This window comes from Pseudonaja textilis, chromosome 11, assembly GCF_049901715.1.
Source record: "Pseudonaja textilis isolate UNSWEBS1 chromosome 11, rPseTex1.2, whole genome shotgun sequence".
In the NCBI taxonomy this organism is placed as follows: domain Eukaryota; kingdom Metazoa; phylum Chordata; class Lepidosauria; order Squamata; family Elapidae; genus Pseudonaja; species Pseudonaja textilis.
The window spans coordinates 1,664,837-1,684,610 of record NC_142000.1 but is presented as its reverse complement, the minus strand read 5'-3'; the positions used below and the strand labels follow the sequence as shown (position 1 = coordinate 1,684,610).

Below are 19,774 nucleotides of genomic sequence, written 5' to 3'. Positions count from 1 at the left end.
TGCTTTATCAATGAGCAACTGAGGTTTTGAGCCTTTGGTATTGTTTCCAATGCCCTTCTGAGCTGTGCTCATGTATTGACCCATATGTCCTGTAACTTAGTGGCTATAATGCCTGACAGAACTTTCCATGTTGTGCGGAGGCTGTAATTGCGTGGTGTTACTCCCTTGTTGGTGTCAGACCTGCCTCAGTCTGGTCCTTCGGGGAAGAAAAACCTTCAACTCCATTTGGTTGACACTAAGAGTGCTTTCTCTAGAGCCAGAAACGACTAGCAGGTATGTGCGAGGGGAACCTTTACCTTTTACCCACGAGAGTGCTTTTACTAAGAGATACTGATTGCAGTAAATTCAGGCGGAATTTAAAGTTCCTGTGCAACAATGCACAACTATTCCTCTGGTTCCCCATCCCTCCCCTCCTGACCAGTCCTTCAATCAATCCAGCATCCCTGAGAAATTTTGGGGAACACCCCAAGAGGTGTTGAGGCTGTGAAATTCCACACTCGGTGTAAATGGCTGCGAAGATGCCTAGCATGGATTCCACACTGTTCTGCTCTGCTCTTCTGCTCCAAATCAACTGTTCCCCGCTCCCAAATTCCCACCACAGAAACGCAGAACAGCTTAGCTAAGATGCAGGAAGAAGGAAGATGAGAAGAATTACTAACACAGCCACTCTAAATGGTAAGTATCCTTAACATAAAGCAGCACTGTGGTAATTAGGTGCCCAGCAGAGTGAGGGCAGGAAGGGAAAAAACTGCCTTTGTGTCGAGTGGTTTTGGCAGGTGATGTACGGTTATTAAATTGCATGATGCAGGGATCCCCAACCTTGGCCGCTTGAAGAGTTGTGGATTTCAACTCCCAGAATTCCTCAGCTGAGGAAATCTGGGAGTTGGAAGTCCACAAGTCTTCAAGTGGCTTAGGTTGGAGACCCCCGCTTTAGTGGAAACCTTGCATTGTGTTTTGTAAAGCATGGCTTATGGCTTGCAGTTTTGTGTAAATTCAAGCTATTGTGGCATATTCAGCCAGCCACGATTACAGTATAATAAAACTGTGTATTGTATGAATCCAAGCTTAGAGTCAGTCCTTCATGGAATATAATAAATGTTGATAAAAGCTTCTGTACTTGTATCGCCAGAGGAGAAGTCACCAGAAAACTGAGCTCCTTTCTCCAACATCCAAGGGCTTCCATTTTTCACTGGGGGGAAAAGCGCGTCTGCTTAGAATAACATAGAATGACAGAGTTGGAAGGGACCTTGGAGGTCATCCAGTCCAATAACCTGCTCAAGCAGGAGAGTCTATTCCAAATATTAGCTTATCCACGCTTTGCAGCTCTGGCTGCTCCTCCTGTGGTGTCTGTCTGGATCGGAAGGGGGGAGGTCCTGCTGCTTTGCACCCCCTCCCAAACAGGCGGAAGAGCCAACCACATTCGGAGCTGCCTTCCCTGCTCCCCAGCCCCCCACCCCACCCCCCGGCCTGCCGGGATGTTTATTTTATTTTTATTTATTTATTTTTGTCCATTGCTTACAAGATAATAGGTATAAGTAAAAATGTAGTTATGAATACATGGATACATATAAGAAAAATAAACAAAAAAACCCAATAGGACAGGGACGGTAGGCTCACTGAGGCGCTTATGCACACCCCTTACAGACCTCTTAGAAAACGGGTGAGGTCAACAGTAGACAGTGTAAGGTTAAAGTTTTTGGGATAGAAACCACATAGTCAGGTAGAATGTTCCAGACATTGACCAGTCTGGCTGAAGTATTTCCCGCAATCAAGTTTGGTGTGATTAACCTTGAGTTTGTATCTATTGTGTGCTCTTGTATGGTTATGGTTGAAGCTGAAGTACTCATTGACAGGTAGGACATTGCAATGTATGATTTTATATACTATACTTAGATTGGACTGAAGGCGGCGTAGTTCTAGGTTTTCTAGGTCTAGAATTTCGAGTCTGGTGGCATAAGGTATTCTGCAACGAGTAGAGGAGTGGAGAACTCTTCTGGTGAAATATTTCTGGACTTTCTCAACTGTGTTAATATCAGATACATAATGTGGGTTCCAGACTGATGAGCTGTATTCAAGTATTGGTCTAGCAAATGTTTTGTATGCTCTGGTTAGTAGTGTGATATTACCAGAGAAAAAGCTACGTAGGATTAGGATAACAACTCTTAATGACTTTTGGGCTATGTTGTTACAGTGGGCTCTAGCACTTAGGTCATTTGAGATGAGAACTCCAAGGTCCTTGACAGAGTTTGGATCATCAACAAGGTGTTGACTATTCAGCCTGTATTTTATTTTCTGATTTTTTTTGCCAATACGTAGGGCAGAGCATTTATTGGTTGAGATGTTCCCAGCATCAGCAGCCTGGCTGGCTGCGGCGGGTCGGTGCCCGGTGGCTCCTGGGTCGGGAGCGGCTGCCGCAAAGGGAAGCGGCTGCGACGGCTGGAGAAAGCCTTGCGACGCGGCTGCTCAGAGCCGAGCCTGGCTTGCAGCCTTCGGGGAAGCAGAGCTGCCAGGGCATCGGACGGGGCGCTTCTCCCCCGGATGCCGCCCGCGGCTTCCAAAGCCCGGCTGGAAACGGAGAAGAGGCCGGTCGGGCTCAGCCTCCTGCAGCCGGTTGGCATGGAGCACCGAGGGGCCCCTCCAGCAGGGCGCCCTTCCTCCGCTCTGCCGTTGCCGGGCGCCGGGGTGGCTGAGAGCCAAGGAGACGCGGTCCAGCACTGGGAATCCGCGCCGCACCCACCGGCCGCTAGGGGCAGCCGCGCAAGCTAGAGCAGCGGCCGCTCTGGGAAAGTTGCGCTCTGTGGCGAGGGGTTCGCCGGAGGCGGCCTGAGGAGCGGCGCATGCGCGGCGCCTGGGTTGGAGTTCCCTCGCCGTCCCTTTTTTTTTCCCGCCCGTTTCCTCAGTGCTGGGATGGCGACGGCGGCGGCCTTGGCCCTGCAAGAGGAGCTGGCCCAGGCCGTGGCTTCCGCGCGAGTGCTGGTGGTGGGCGCCGGCGGCATCGGCTGCGAGCTCCTCAAGGACCTGGTGCTCACTGGCTTCGCCCACATCGACGTGGTGAGAGGCCTGAGAGGCGCGCGCGGGCGTGGGGGTGGGGGGCAGGCGCGAGCGCGCGGCTTGGCGCCCTCGGCCCGCTCGCGTTCCATCGCCCCCCACGGGAGGGGCGGGGCTTGGTGGAGGCAGGCGGAGGGGCGGGAAAGCTGCGCGGGGCTCCGGTTCGGGGTCCCCGGATAAGCGGCTCCCCGGGAAAAGCAGCCCTACCCCCGTCCCCGCCCGGTTAACCCCTCCGGGGCTCCGCACAGCATCCAAGCAGGAGGGTGGGGAGCTGCAACCGGCATCCGGAGGGTCCTGCCCAGGCCTCCCTTGCAGCAAGGTTTGGTAGACCGGGACCCCCTGGCCTCCCTCGCAGGGCCGGAATGCCGCGATCCCTGGGCCGCCTCCGGTCTCTCCTTTGTTGGCGGTTCTCGTCGCCTGGCTCGCGGGAGATGCAAGAGGGAGCAGCTGCCCTGATCAGAGCAGGGCTCTCCGAGCATGGCCCCTTTAAGCCTGGAGGGCTTCAGCTCCCAGAAAGCAAAGCTGGCTGGGGGATTATGGGAGTTGAAGTCCGCCAGGCTTAAAGGGGCGAAGGTTGGAGGGCCCTGCTCCGGAGGGATTTGGAGCCCATCTAACAACGCTTCTCACAAGCAGTTTTCTTGTTTGGATGTAGAGGCAGCTGACGGTGGAGCCTCCCTGTGAGAGAGCAGGCTACCTTTAGAGCCCGGACACAAACCACAAATAGGCACCTCTTGCATTATGGATTTTCTGTTGGGTTCCTATCAGGGAGTTAATGTTAGATGAGTGGTTTGTATTTTGAGTTCCTGTGATTCGACTTCAGAATCTTCATTACTTCATTACTGTGTTTATTCATAGAATAGAATTAAAATTAGAATTAGACTTGAAGATGGAGTAGAGTAGAGTAGAATAGGGAATGAATAGAATAGAAATAGGAATGAAGAGATGAGAAGAGAAAGTATTGGAATGAAGAATTAGAATAGAATAGAATAGAAATAGAATTCTTTATTGGCCAAGTGTGATTGGACACACAAGGAATTTGTCACCATGCAAATGCTCTCAGTGTACATAAAAGAAAAGATACCTTCGTCAAGAATCATCAGGTACAACGCTTAATAAGAGTCATAGGGTACAAATAAGCCATCAAATCATACTAGGAAACAGTCCATATAAATCATAAGGATACAAGAGACAAAGTTACAGTCCTACAGTCACAAGTGGGAGGGGTGGGTGATAAGGAGTGATGAGAAGATTAATAGTAATAGTAATGCAGACTTTGTAAATAGTTGGACAGTGTTGAGGGGATTATTTGTTTAGCAGCGTGATGGCTTTCAGGAAAAATTGGGTGCTCATGAAATCTTACGAAAGTCTGTGCAAGAAAGCTAACTGTTATAAATGAACCCGTTTTCCTGGATTCGTACATTGCAAATTAACATTAACACAAAAAAGAGATCACCACCTAAGTTCAAGCTAGTGAAACTCAATAGGTTGTGTGAATGTATTTATTGGTTGCTGCAAGATTGTCAATTCATAATTGAGCTTTCTTTTTTTGCTGAGAATGCAACTCTTTAAAACATTTAAACTCTTTAAAACTGCAAAGTTGAAGGTCAATTGTTTTAGGGTTTTTTTTTGCAAAATCCTTAAGATTGGTCTCTTTCAGTGTTGATGTACAATGACTGCTGTGTATTTGGCAGCACCTAATTGTAAAAGGATTGTGAATTAATGTTTTCACAGAAGGGCTTGGGGTAGGCAGGAGATAGAAAATGCTTAAAAGTTTGAACTAATACAAAGAAAGAATACAAAAATTGTGGAGGATTTCAGGTGGTATTTTCAAACATCCATAAATTAAGCTGCTATATCTTTATAGATCTTTTTAGCTTAGATAAGTGTATTTTTGCACCTGTATGGGATGGGTACAGGTAACATTTTTTCTGCTAATAAAGCTTAGTTTAGCTATGTTTTATTGATTAATCTCATTCTATAATTTTAATTCAGCAGGACATAATAGTAAAACAGGCAACAGAACTAATTTTATTTTGTAATGCAAATGAAAAATTATTTCTTGTTGATTACTGCAAAGTAAAAGTTAGAAAATAGAAGTATCTATATTTTTAATACGCAGTACGCTGGATTCAGGATTAATTATACTGGGAGCAAATTCACTGATACCTTGATCAACTCAAGTCTCACTGATTTCAGTTATTCTACTTTTAAGTATGACTAAACCTGGACCCAGTTCATTCTGTTTGCATTCTAATAATTATGGGATTACCAAAGCACCTACATGAAGCCTTGAGCATACAAAGAAGAGACCCATTTGACAATCATGGAAGATGTATAAGATTGTTGTGCACATAACAGACAATATTGTGTGGTATACCGTATATTGTTTTCCGATTTTGGACTGCTAATTGAAGCAGGCAGTTGAAAATATTAATTGAGAATTGATTGACAAATGCTACTTCTTAAATTAATAATTTGTATTCCACAATGACCCAAATCCATATTGGTGTTCAGCTTTTAACGAAATAGTATCTAGCTGTATTTTTGGAGGAGACTGAGGTGAAAGCAAAGGGGTGGTAAGTCTCTCTGGGTCCTTCCTCATTCAAAAAGTAATAGCTTGATCTCTGATATGCATAAAATGTGCTTTTTAAAATTCATCAGAACAAATATGGTGACTACGATTACTATGTTTCTAGATTGATCTGGATACCATAGATGTCAGTAATCTCAATAGGCAGTTCTTGTTTCAAAAGAAGCATGTTGGGCGATCAAAAGCTCAGGTAAGAGGAATCCTAAGTATCTGCAGTTTTTTTATATTTTTCAGCTAATTCAAATTATTCACCATTTATATTCTCCCCTTCTCTCGCTTAAGAAGTTGTTTTCATTTGTTCCTCTCCATTATTCATTGGACAACAGTTCCTTAAATCTTCATTTATTTTATTCAATTTTGTGACTTCCTAACTCACACATTGCAGCCTTGGGTGTCTAACATTGTGTTAAAAGCCAGTAAACAAGAAATAACAAAAATATGTTTAAAAAGCAGACAAAAAAATTACACCTCCAAAGCCATCCAGATCTGGGCACTAAGTAAAATCATAGGTTGTTTAGGACTTAGAGCAGGGGTCCCCCAACCCCTGAACCATGGCCTGGTATTGGGATGCAGCCCATTTGGAACTGGGCTGGACAAGCAGCAGGCGAGGGTGCATGCACATCTCCATTTGCACAAGCAGCAGGCACCTCTATTATTTCATATCTGTTAATAAGAATTGTGATCCAATATAGCTGATCCCCTAGTTCCTTCCTCTACCTTTTGGGTGATAAAGTTGTCATTCCGCCAGCGATCTTTGCAGTGTCTCTCTTTCCCTCTCCCTCTCCCATCTTCATGTAGCAACTATTTTGCTTAATGACCAAATCACAGGAAAGGGCTGCCATCACTAAACAACAAAAGGGTGTATATACAGCAACCTTTTGCTTTTCATCTCGGTTTGGTTTGTGTCTGCCTATTGTCTTGCAGAATTAAAAATCCATAAGGTCATTTTGACTTACTGTATAAAGTTAAGATTTAATTGGTTCTTGAGTATCAGTGTGCTTTCTTGATCTCTTGCAGGTTGCCAAGGAAAGTGTGCTACAGTTTCACCAACAAGCTAATATTATTGCTTATCATGACAGCATTATGAAGTATGCCTGATTCTTGTTCTTAAGATTTTTAGTGCTTTTTATTTGAATGTCTGTTTTTTGGAATAATTTTTCTTTGTCACATACAACTGGGTTTCTTCCATAACTTGTAGCATTGTAATATATCAGACCATTTGAATTTTCTTTTTCTATTTAATTCTGATTTGGTAACATAGAATACCTGATAGCTACTGAAACCTCTGAAACCATTAGCTCATCATTAGCTGTACATATCTGACAGTCGATTTTATTCAGAAGATAAAATGTTTTGCTTTGGATCCTAACTAGCTTTTGCTTAAAGAAACAGGTTGTAGAAAGAGCAGTGATCTTCTATCCGTTAGCTTTCCAGCCTGAAATAAAACATTTTTCTTCAAACTGTTTTGACATATTAACTGAAAGGAAGTATTTTTGAAGTAACCTGCTAATTTCATATAGTTTGTGTAATGGAGTGGGTAATCAGTGGAATTACAAGCTTAGTGATTTGATGTTTGGAAAAGATTGTATTCACGTAGGTTTCATTTGACATATTTAATTAAAACAAGTATGTGCTCTTTTTCTGCAGCCCTGATTATAATGTGGAATTTTTTCGTCAGTTCACCCTAGTAATGAATGCCTTGGATAACAGAGGTGAGATATCTCTTTGCATCTTACATGTTTAAACGGGTCCCACCGACAAACACATTTGTAACCTCAATTATTCTCTACATCTCTTTCAGTGTATTTCATAATAATATGGGATGCATAAATAGACATGGGAATAATAACTAAGAATTCATGTTAAATGCTCTGGTTGCAAGCTGCTAATTTAATTCTTGCCCAGTAATGAGAGTGAACAGTATCCTCTTGTAGAGGGCATAGGGAATGGCCGGGAAGGACAGAAAGAAGAACTGGCTCATGCAGTAGTCAGAAATCAATTTGGCAGTTTGATTCTCACCAGGTTAAAGGTTGACTCGGCCTTCCGTCCTTCCGAGGACAATTCACACAAAGATTACGTGAGGGAGAAAAGAAGCACATTCAGACCAGTGAGATTCTGTTACAAAAAATAGCAGTCGCAATCTATACGGCTGTCAAGCTCTGCCCCCAAAATGGCATATAACAATCAGCCAAAATTCAGTTTATTATTTGCTTCCATCAAACAGACCGAATCTTATCAGAGTAAACATATATTACTCTCGCTCTAAGGAGAGAGTATCTCTATCCTGGGAGATTCTGGGATGTGGCTATCCTAGATCTCTTCCCCTTGTCTCCTACCCAGGTCTGGACTGTGTGGCTTCTTGTCAGGCCCTCTTTCTTGAAATGTGCCCCTCCCTTCCCAGAAACTGCTGCGTTACCCTAGTTCATTACGCCACCCCTTCCATAGGCACCAGCCCTCAACAATGACATAGGCTTCTTAGAAAAAACTTAGAATAACAAAGTTGGAAGGGAACTTGGAGGTCTTCTAGTCCAACCCCCTGCTTGAGCAGGAGACCCTATACCATTCTGGACAAATGGTTCTCCAGTGATGGAGTGCTTACAACTTCTGAAGGCGAGCCGTTTCATTGATTAATTGTTCTCACTGGCAGGAAATTGGTCCTTTATTGCAGGTTGGATCTCTTCCTTTGATAATCTTCCACACATCTTGTCCTGCCCTCGGGTGCTTTGGAGAATAGGCTGACCCTCCTCTTCTCCGTGAAGCCCCTCAAAGAGCTGTTTTAGTCAGGTCTATCTTGTGGCAGTAGTGAGACTAGCTCTTTGGGTTCCTGGAAGTCACTAATGGTCATCTCTTTGCCCAGCTGCCCGTAACCACGTGAATAGGATGTGTTTGGCCGCTGATGTTCCTCTGATAGAAAGCGGAACCGCAGGCTATCTTGGACAAGTCACCGTTATCAAAAAGGTAAGATGATATTATCCTTTTGGTCTCTGATGCTGCGGCATTATAATCCTCAACGTTTATCAATACTCAGTCTGCAGTACTTTTTTTTTCTGTTTTTTTTCTTCAATAGGGAGTGACAGAATGTTATGAATGTCATCCTAAACCAACCCAGAAAACATTTCCAGGCTGCACCATTCGGAACACTCCTTCTGAACCCATCCACTGCATTGTGTGGGCAAAGTATTTATTCAAGTAAGCTGCCTCTCTCTGAAGGGAAAAATGCCATTCCCCTGCTGCAAAGTTCTACTCTCTGCTCATAACTCCTTAGCTGGGGTTCCTTACCTGGTTTATATAGATTTATCTGCTAGGACTATTGTGTGGATGATCCCACCTTATAGAAGAAACCCGGACATACCAGGTCATTACAGCTAACATGCTGTAAATGTAAACACAAGGAAGACTCGTTCTCCTGTCCTGTTCAGCTGTGGCTGCCAAGAGCGCCTGTTTTCTGTGGAAACTTCTCTGACATTTTTGTAACAATTCTTCAAAGATTCTTTTTCTAACAGCTGCTTTGGGTGATGAATACCAAGAATACTTTAACCAGCAGGGCCCTTTTGAGCAAATTCCAGTAGTTGCAGTCTGTTCTTTGTAGATGATTTGGAATTGGTTCAAAGGATGATCCTTAAGGAAAGATTGGGGAACGTGGTACATTTGGCCTCGAGAAGACAAGTCTGAGGAGGCTACGGGGACATTTGTGACAACTCCTCTAAGGATGAATATAGGAGACCAAATCCTGCTTTTGTCACTGCGTTAAATAATGGGTTAAATAAGAGGAAAGCAAATTCCAAATGAATGCCAGAGAATCTTTCTTAACAATAAGTGAGGATAGAGCTTGGAGGAGTTAGTAGGCTGCCTTGTAAAAAAGGAAGCTTTACTACAGGTAATCCTCTACTTATGACCACAACTGGAACTGAAATTTCAGTCACTAAGCGGGCAATTGTTAAGAGAGTCATCAGGTAAGCCGGCCCAATTTTACCAGGGCTTTAACTGCAGTTAAGCAAACCCCATGGTTGTTAAGTGAATCACATAGTCATTAAGCAAATCCAACTTCCCCAGTTGACTTTGCTTACCCATTTTCCGCTGGGAAGGTTGCAAATTGGGATCACTTGACTACTAGATGCTGTAAATGGGAGCCGGTTGCCAAGCACCCAAAACTTCCGTTGTAACTCCAGGGGTGGTGCTTGTAACTTCAAGGGCGTGTCATAAGTCATTTTTTTCTGAGGTTGTCATAACTTGAACTATCATTAAACAAATGGTATAAGTCAAGGACTGCTGAATATGAATAATATTTGAATACAGATCAAGTCTGACTTGGACACACAGTATCTCTAACTGTTACTATGGGGTGTTTCCCTCTCTAATTCTTAAAATAAACACTTGCCTTTGTGATGTCATTGTTAAATTGGGCTGAAGTCAGTAGGCGTTCCAATAAACCAAAAGGATAATTCCAAATGCTTTTATTTGGGGGGAAAAGGATGTGCATATTCACATCCTTTGCTCACCGTGAAATTGTACATCTCGTGTGTTTGAACCCATAGCCAACTCTTTGGAGAAGAAGATGCTGATCAAGAGGTGTCTCCTGATAGAGCTGATCCTGAAGCTTCCTGTAAGTGTGAAATTCCTCTTTGTTCTTGAATACAGGAGCCCTCCACTCCGCATGGTGGAGGCCCAGGACCTTCCACGGTTTCTCACCAGGCTTTTCTCCCAGAGGGCCAGCCAAGGCTGTTCCGTTCTCCTTGCCACAAAACCGTCATTATCCGGACCATCCAAAGTTTGGCTGTTTCCTTAAAAAGGTTTAGACTAAGAAGACTTCGACTTAGAATAAATTTATTGTCACTTTGAATGTATGCTAATCAGCATACATTAAAAGGAAATTTCACTGCATACAGCTTTCAAAAAGTCTCCACGACAAAGATAAATAAATAAATAAACTACAAAGTTATGTATATGCCCTCATATATTATTATATGACACAGAGAAACAACCCAGTTTAGCTCAGATGTATACATGTACATGGCGAGAGAAATGAATCTTGTGAGTTTACCAGACGGATGGCCTAGGGAACAAAGCTGTTACAGTATCTGGTAGTCCTGCTAGAAATACTTCTAAACCTCCTCACAGAGGGGAGCAACAGAAACAGGCCATGGAATGGGAGTGTGGGTTCTCTAACGATGCTTTGAGCTCTAAGCACATAGTGCTTATAAGCAGTATCCTGAATGACAGGAAGCGAGCTTCCCATAATCTTCTCCACTGTCCTTACCACTCTCTGTATGGACTTTCTATCTGAGGCACTGCTGCCCCCAAACCAAACAGGGATGCCGTTTGTGAAAATGCTCTCAATTGTGCCTCTGTAGAAAGTGGTCAGGACCAAAGGAGAGAGAGGTGCTCTCCTCGTCCGATGCAGGAAATGCAGAAGGTACATGTCTTGAGAATGTCTCATACGTCCAGCCAAACTCTTGGAAATCTGAATGATATCCACCATCACCTGTGGGCTGCCTTCCTACGGCGTACTTGCTCTTTGCCCAATAAAAGGTCTCGGGGAAAATATCTTCGTAATGAATGTGAAATATTCCATCGTTGACAGGGGAGCCAGCAGAAGCGGAGGCCAGAGCAAGAGCCTCAAATGAGGACGGGGACATCAAGCGTGTTTCCACGAAGGAGTGGGCTAAATCCACAGGCTATGACGCAGTTAAGCTTTTTACTAAGGTAAGGCAGGCTCCGTGTTTATATCTGCACAAGCTAAAGAAAAACAGAACAGTGGAGTAAATATCTATAATGGACTTACAATTTCTAATAGGCAATAGGGCCTATTTGTATAGTGGGAGGTAGTGATGAAATTAAATGAAACACCGTGTCACAGTAGTTATCAGTTTCTAATGTTAAAAAGTTGTACATTTTTTAAAATTTAAGTGCTGTAAAGCACTTGAGTGTATTAATTAGTGATATATTCTTCTGAAAGGTGAAAAACAGAGTACAACCCCAGTCCTATATACCCGGTAAAATCTATATAGCCCAGCGTGGTTCCAGTGGGGCATTGCCAGTTTTGGTCAGCTGCATTTAAACTGTTTTGATCAGGGAGATTTAAGAGAGAGGAAGCCGTTTCCATAATGGGGTCGCCAGGGCCAGGGCCCGTAGAGGGATGCAGCCTGTTCGGAATCAGGCTGTACGAGTGGCCGGCACGCCCTTGCAGCCCCATTTGCACAAGTAGCGGGCACACACGCATGAAGCTGTGTTTGCCTTGCTCCTTCACCGCCCTCTTCCTCCTGCACTGGTCCAGGAATGCTAAAACTCCAAAGGCTCCCAGCGGCATTCACACTCTCCATGTTGTTTTAGAGGGAGTGCTATTTTTCAAAGCGACAAGCTGTACATTGAGACGGGAAAGCTGCTAAAATAGCGAGAAGGGATTATTACATAGACAAATGCTTGTATCAGGTGAGAACAACCCTTTTTGGACTGGGGGCCGCACTCTATACCTGAGGAGTTGCAGTGGGATAAGGTGGGGGTTGACATGACCTTTATTATGTTTTTTATGGGCTATTAGGCCACTTCAGTTTATGTTAAACCTTTAGAGTTCACAAATAGAATACAGCATGTTTACTAATTTTGCTCTCTTTATCAAATTTACACAAAGTTGCACTTAGTAATTTCAGGTGCTTCAGAAATCGACTATTATCAGCCAATGTCAAGATTCAGCGTATACCCTTGAAAGGGCCCTGTTGCTGATATTCCCAATCATCCCTAGCCAGGAACTGTTCATATTTCCAGAAGACAAAGAGCATCACTTAATATTAAGCTTCCTTTCCAAATCTGGTTTTCTAGCTTTTCAAGGATGATATCAGGTATCTGTTAACAATGGATAAGCTCTGGAGAAAAAGGAAAGCTCCTATTCCTCTAGACTGGAATGAAATACAAAATCAAGGTAAGGTAATTTTTAGATTAAGAGTTGAAAATAATTGAACCAGCCAAACAGTATTTGAATACTGGCCTCCAGTAGAACTGATCTGTGTATTTACATCATTTATTTAGTGCTGATTCCAGAATATTCGTTTGAAGGATATGATCATGCCAATTTAAATTTGACAAGCTGCTCTTTAAATTTCTATGCCACCCGACTCCCAAGGACTTTGAGTGCTAACAAATAAGAAAACATCAAAAAAGAAAATACAATCATTTTTACTTTACTTATTTAATGTACACAGCTGCCCATCTCACATATGTGACTGGCCATCACACACACAATTTCACAAAAACCAAACCATCCAAACAACTGAAAAACAACCATCAAAATACAACTAACCTGGTTAAAAACTATAAATAAAATGTGGGAAAGTACCTTCCAAAACTTACAAGCAATTAAATTTTGTGCATTCCAAACCTTTAAAACATCTTGTGGGCTCCATACTTCGATTGAATCCCTGGCTGAATGTCAAAAACCAGGTTTTAAGAGCTTCCAGAAGGTCAGTCAGGTTGGAGCCCATCTCTCCTTGGGAGTGATGTTCCACAGGACGGGTGCCATGATGGGAAAGGCTCCCCTCTTGGGTTCCACCAGATGAAGCTCCTTGGCAGGCACAATCTGCCACGGTGCCCTTCTGCTGGACTTGATGTAGGAAGTGGCAGGCCCTCCAATAACTTGGCCTCACATTGCAGAGGCCCTTAACAGGTCGTAACCAGCACCTTGAATTGAACTTGGAAGAAGAAGGCAGACAACCAAAGCAGCTTGTGAAGCAGAGGGATGACATGTACGGTGCTAGGGTTATGCATAACTGCCTAAGCCATTGCATTTTGCACCAACTGAAGCTTCTGGATGGTCTTCAAGCGCTGCCCCATGTGGAACACATTAGAGTAGTCCATTTGGGAGGTGACCATGGCATAAATGACTCGGCTGCCCGATCTACATCTCTTTCCGTGTATTACATAATAACATGGGGTGTAATATTTAAGAATTAATGTTAAATGCTCTTGAGTGCAAACTGCTATGGTTGCCCAGTGATCATAGTGAACAACACCCTCTTGTAGAGGGCATGGGGAATGGCCTTGAAGGACAGAAAGAACTTCTGCCTGTGCGGTTGCACAAAGGCCTCCTAGCGACACTCGCTCCTCAAGCCAGAGCCATGAGGCCCAAAGGACCCCAGATTGGACACTAGGTCTATATGGGGCAGTGCCACCCCATCCAGCACCAATGATGGCCTAGGCCTTCAACTGACAGGCTCCAAAACAAAATGACTTGGTCTTGTCAGGGTTGAGCACCCAAACTCATACGGCCTCTCAAGACAGGTCATCAACAGCACTGTTTAATTGGCCATGGGTAAAGTGGGGGCCCAGGGAGTCATCCCCTCAATCAACATTGACTGGAACAATGAGAATTACTGTAAACAGTGTTTCCAGTCCCTAACCCCTATTCAGAAGAATAGGGATAGGATAGGATAGAATAGAATGCATATATTAAAAAGAAATTTCATTGCATTCAGCTCTCAAAAGATAACCATTATACACACATACACACACACACATACACACACACACACACACACACACGACACGGAAACATCACAGTCTGGTTCAAATGTATACATATACATGGCCAAAAAAAAAAAAATCCTGCGAATTTACAAGATGGCACAAGGAACAAAGCTGTTACAGACTCTAGCAACCCCGCAATAGATCCTTTGAAACCTCCTCCCAGAGGGCAGCAACGGAAACAGACCATAAAGTGGATGTGCGGGGTCTCTAACAATGCTTTGAGCTCTAAGCCCATTGTGCTTAGAAGCAGCATCCTGAATAACTGGAAGTGAGCTTCCTATAATCTTCTCGACTGCCTTTACCACTCTGTATGGACCGTCCATCGGAGGCGCTTCTACCACCAAACCAAACAGTGATGCAGTTTGTTAAAACGTCCTCACCTGTGCCTCTCTAGAAAGGGGCCAGGGCACAAATAGAAAAATGTGCTCTCCCCCTCCACCGCAGGAAATGCAAATGCTGGTTTGCACGCTTCACTAAGTTTGCACGCTTCATCAAGAGCACAGTTGATGTTTCAGAAGCCACTGAGCACAACCTCCACCCTGATTTCACCCCAGGTCACCTATAATTGAAATGTGACCAAACCTGACTAAGCCCTAAATCCTAGCCTGAAACTGGATTGGAACAGATCTAGATTCATTTCCTCCAGCTGCAGACTGACCACCACCTCAACAATCTTGCCCCAAAATTATCAAAAGCCACTGATTGAAGGACTCCCTCGAGCTTATTGCATTTCACGCACGCAGGTGTGAAAATGTTGAGGATGTTCGTGTTCTAGGTCTGTATAAAATACTAAGAACAGTAAAGCCTCAGGTTATTGCACTTTCCGGAGGGGAGGGTTTTCAAGTCAGGCAGTTGTGAAGATCTCTTGGTTGCCTTCTCAGCATTGGAACTGGGGCCCTTCAACTGTTTGAGGGCCCGTTTTCTTCCTCTGCCAGCAAAGAAGTGTGGATCACAGCAGGAACCAGGCTGTGGCAGAGGAACTGCTCTTGCTTCAGCTCAACCTTCCACCACCCAGTCGGCCTCCCAGCACCCTTGCCCAAAGGTCCAACTGGCCTTCATGGCCGAGGTGGGACTTGAACTCACAGTCTTCTTAGCCACTAGACCAAACTAAACCAAACTAGTCAAAGCAGAAGCAGATCCCTTTCGTAGGGGAAGCAGTAACCAAAGTCCAGACTGCTTCCAAGAATCAAAGACAACCCCAGTGTGTTGAGATACTGTTTGGGCGAATATCGTGTCTTCCTGCTAAACTTTATCTCTGTTGAAGTGGCAGCTCATTTCCAACAGAAGGTGAGTAGCACATCCCAGAATCTCTGGAAGCTGCTGCTGTTGATTTGCTTCAGATGTGCATTTGTGTTTGTAATAGTTTCACAGAGAATGGAAATCTCATTCTCTTAATGTACAAATAATATATTTGATGTGAAATTGCATTCAGTTAAGAACAATATGTTCAGTTTTTTTTCTTTTCTCCTCTTCCATCTGAAGACAACTGCACATCTAATCAGCAGAATGAGTCTCCTTTGGGCCTCAAGGACCAGCAGGTTTTAGATGTAAAGAGCAATGCGCATTTGTTCGCTAAAAGCATAGAGACCCTGAGAGTTCAACTGGCAGAAAAAGGTGATGGAGCTGAGCTTGTATGGGATAAGGTTAGTTCAGCAAATGTTTGAGAATCTGTTGAATGCCGAGGAGTAAATCAGCCTGCAACCTAAGAACTAGCATTACATACTGTTGAAGGGAACAAAAAAGCGCTAGTTAAAATGAAACGAATGAAGTAGAGTCCGGGACCGATCAATGGATCGAAATGTTCTTTCCTGGATATGGGCGAGAAAGGTTTTGAAAATATATGAAACGGGGGAGGGGGTGGGGAGGGATAGACCCATATGGTTACTTTATATTTCATTTCATGGGGCTATTTTCTTGTTAACCAAAGATAGAAATCTCGATTACAGGATGAGCCTTCTGCAATGGATTTTGTCACTTCTGCTGCAAACCTCAGGATGCATATCTTTAGTATGAACATGAAGAGCAAATTTGATATTAAATGTAAGTTCTGGTTTCCCTGGGCTTTTTAAAATATTTGCTCTGCCGTTTCCACGTACAGGAAAAGCACCGTAACGCTTTGCTTCCCTTTCAGCAATGGCGGGAAACATTATCCCCGCTATAGCTACTACCAATGCCATCATAGCTGGTCTGATAGTGCTGGAGGGCCTAAAAATTCTCTCAGGAAAAATTGAGCAATGCAGAGCGGTAAGTGTGGGGCGGCAGCAGCTGAGTTCTTCTCTTTTCTTCTTGGCCTTCCTGAATACATGATTTGTTTTCTCTTCTCTTAAGATTTTCCTGAATAAACAACCTAACCCCAAAAAGAAGCTGCTTGTTCCATGTGCTCTGGACCCCCCCAATCCTAACTGCTACGTTTGTGCGAGTAAACCGGAAGTGACAGTGAAACTTAATGTCCACAAAGTCACTGTTTTAACACTGCAAGACAAGGTAAATCAGCTGCACTTTTCCCATTCAATTCCTGCTTGAACAGCATTGATAGAATGCTCCTCCCCAGAATCTCTGCCCCAAGACTGATTTTTAACATTCTTGTTTTTAATTTAGAGAGAAAGGGAGAAAGAATCTTAGCATCTGAAAGTATATTTTTATCTAACAGATAGTTAAAGAGAAATTTAATATGGTAGCGCCTGACGTCCAAATAGAAGATGGAAAGGGAACTATTCTCATCTCTTCAGAAGAAGGAGAAACTGAAGGTATGAAATTAAAGCTAAAACCAGATAGTGAATATTAAAAAAAACACATTAAGGAAAAAAACACTTCTCAACTTTCTGTGTGTTACATTTCATTGCTATTACTTAGTCCAAACTCCAATCCCACCACAATAGAAACAAACACCGTATCTTTTTCTGACAATCACGTTACATTGTATTCTGGTTATAATTAATTAATGTAACAAATATTCTCTTCTCAATTCACCACCTTTGCAACTGAACTAATACAAGGGAAAATTTGCTGCTTAGCCAGGTCACCCGTCCGTCATTCCTTATTCTCCTTTTCCAAGAAGCGAAAGAGAACAATGGGCGGGGGGAGAGATTGCCCTTTTTCAGCCACTTGTAAAGCAGGAAAACTTCATGAACACAAATGGGAGCACGGGTGTTCCTTTTTTTTCTTTGGTTTATTTGGGAATCAAATTTATTTTCCTTATGTACTTGCTAGAAGTGTGAGACGCAAGGAAAAGGGAAAAATGAGGAGGATTGGACACTGACTCACCTGGACAAATAGGGAAGTGGAAGAGATAAATGAAAGAGCTCTGAAGTCCTTCTGAGCTGAACTATAAAGAGGAGTGCATATTGGGCTGGAAAATGGCATGCTTGCAGTTAGACATGGGGTTTGAGTAAGAATGTATTTTTAGTCACTTTTAAAGCAACTCTTTGTGCAGTCAAGGAAGAAGTAATTGGCTTCAATGCGTCCATAAAACCTTTATATCTTGTGTCCATATTCCTTTCTCAGATATGGTGCGTGTCTCCCTTTTTTTTCAGTTAGACAAACAATTGACTATAATTCAATGTTTTACCAGCCTTAAGTTTTTGATTATTACAACAATTTTGTAGGTTGCTTTCATAAAACATTGCATGTGTCCTTTTTCTGATTTCCTTTCTTGCTTACAGCAAATAACCACAAAACGTTGTCAGAATTTGGGATTCGAAACGGCACTCGGCTGCAAGCAGATGACTTTCTGCAGGATTTTACCCTACTGATCAATGTGCTACACAGGTGAGGAAGGTCAAATCCAGCTTTATGAGACATTGCTGAAATCAGAATTCCTGCAAAAAAAAGAATGACATAGATATTGCTAGGACAATGGTCAAATCTGTGGCTTTTCTTGGCCAATGGCAGGAACCTAGAGGAGGTTCAGAAAGACTTCTTCTCATTAACCATGCAGCCATGCCCATGGAAGCTCATTCTTGTCTGTCTTTCTGAGCAGCGAAGATCTTGCAAAAGATTTGGAATTTGAAGTTGTTGGCGATGAAATCATTGGTCCCAAATCAGAACAGTCCACTAAAAATATCACCAATGGAAGTGACGATGGAGCTCAGCCGTCAACATCTACAGGTAAGAAATAACAATATTGCTAATTTATTTTGGAAGTTTTGGCAACCATGTTTTGGCATTGTTGAAACATAAGCTGTTTTGAAAAGAACTAATTATTTTGTACATTTTTTTAATGCTCTGTAAAACCAAACATTTTAGGAATTAAAGTGGTTTAGCAATTTACATCCTTCACTGCAAATGTCAGGTTGTGACATACTCATAAAAGATTGTTCTCGAACAGCAGAAAGTACTGAAAGAAATAAAAACGCAGGTTCTTCCTATAAATTTGCATTTTAAAGAACTGTAAAAGCGAGTTTGCAGCATGGATCTTTCTTTTTCAGCTCATGATGACGACAATGATGATGATGATGATGATGTTCTGATTGTTGAGACTGAAGAAGGTGCATCAAACAATGCCGATGACACAGAAGCTAAGAACCACAAGAGGAAGCTTGATGACAAAGAATACAGTGGTGCGAAAAGAATGCGCTCTGAGCTGCCGGATGACCAACAGGATGATGTGATAGCCCTGGACTGAGGGCTGCCATGCCGGAGGGTGCGCCAAAAGGCCAAAGGAAGGGAGGTGTGAATAGCTGTATCAGCCCGATTTGCAGAATCTCTGCACTGTCATTCTGTTACATTTAGATCTTCCCCAGTATGCTATTTGAAATATACTGGATTCTTTTATCTACTCAGGCACAGTCACAAAAATTAAGCTCTCTATAATGTTTGAAAGCTGAGTTGATAAAGGAAAACAAGGGAACCCCAGATTGGTAAATTTTCAAAACATTTCAATTCTGGCTTAAAAACATTTCTTAGCTTAGTTCTTGCAATTTGTCACAACTTCAGAGCTAAATTTGAAAATGAAAGTGAGCTGTGTTTCAAGTAGCGAACATTGGACACTATGTAAATTACTGTAAAACAATTTACTCTGTCAGCTGGTAGTGCCTGCTCTGTCAAAAATGGATGTTGGTGTAGTGTTAGGGTTTCAGATTATTTATATAGGATGTTTTGTAAAACTTAACTGCTACTCTACCAGTCATCTAATGGACCAAGTAAATACATTAACTGTAAATTACATCTGTTTGCACAGACCACCTGTGTGCTGACCTGAGGATTTGTAAAGTGGCTTCATAATATTGTACTAACTTTGATCTTAAGCATCCACAAACATATTGCAGGGCTTTTGAAAAACATTCTTTGTTGGCATTGAAAAGGGAGGGTTTTTTAAATAAAAAACATTGTCACTGATTGTCAGAAAAAAATCTTTATTTGCCAGGAGAGCATTTAAATCAATTTAAGTGATTTTACTATGTCAAAGTGTGAAAAAGTAAGCGGAGAGATCTAACCCAACTGCAAGGGATAACAAAAATCACTGCGTTTCCATAAGGACAAAAATGAATATGACACCAAGAAGCAATTCCATTTATCTTAGGAGATGGCAGATGCAAGTAAAGACTTCTCATCGTTTTTCTTCCCCAAATCTTAGAATGAGACTTCTACTTGTACTCAAAGGATATAAAGGAGATATAC

General features: G+C 42.9%; 1 protein-coding gene across 1 annotated transcript; it reads left to right on the top strand.

Moving 5' to 3' along the window:
* Window positions 1-2,795: 2,795 nt before the first annotated feature.
* Window positions 2,796-19,506, top strand: UBA2 (ubiquitin like modifier activating enzyme 2). Its single transcript, XM_026714329.2, has 17 exons — window positions 2,796-3,051; window positions 5,745-5,828; window positions 6,656-6,726; window positions 7,286-7,350; window positions 8,496-8,596; window positions 8,706-8,827; window positions 10,174-10,241; window positions 11,220-11,341; window positions 12,455-12,554; window positions 15,638-15,798; window positions 16,102-16,195; window positions 16,287-16,399; window positions 16,484-16,639; window positions 16,806-16,902; window positions 17,818-17,923; window positions 18,135-18,262; window positions 18,583-19,506. The coding sequence occupies exons 1-17, from the start codon at window positions 2,908-2,910 to the stop codon at window positions 18,777-18,779; spliced, it is 1,929 nt and encodes a 642-aa protein (XP_026570114.1). The 5' UTR covers window positions 2,796-2,907; the 3' UTR covers window positions 18,780-19,506.
* Window positions 19,507-19,774: the final 268 nt, after the last annotated feature.

What these genes read in the sequence shown, in the direction of transcription:
- UBA2 (XM_026714329.2), top strand. Translation starts at nt 2,908, where the DNA reads ATGGCGACGGCGGCGGCCTTGGCCCTGCAAGAGGAGCTGGCCCAGGCC. An exon ending in TATCATGACAGCATTATGAA is followed by an intron (nt 6,727 to 7,285) that starts GTATGCCTGATT and finishes CTTTTTCTGCAG; the next exon opens with CCCTGATTATAATGTGGAAT. An exon ending in AAATTGAGCAATGCAGAGCG is followed by an intron (nt 16,400 to 16,483) that starts GTAAGTGTGGGG and finishes TCTTCTCTTAAG; the next exon opens with ATTTTCCTGAATAAACAACC.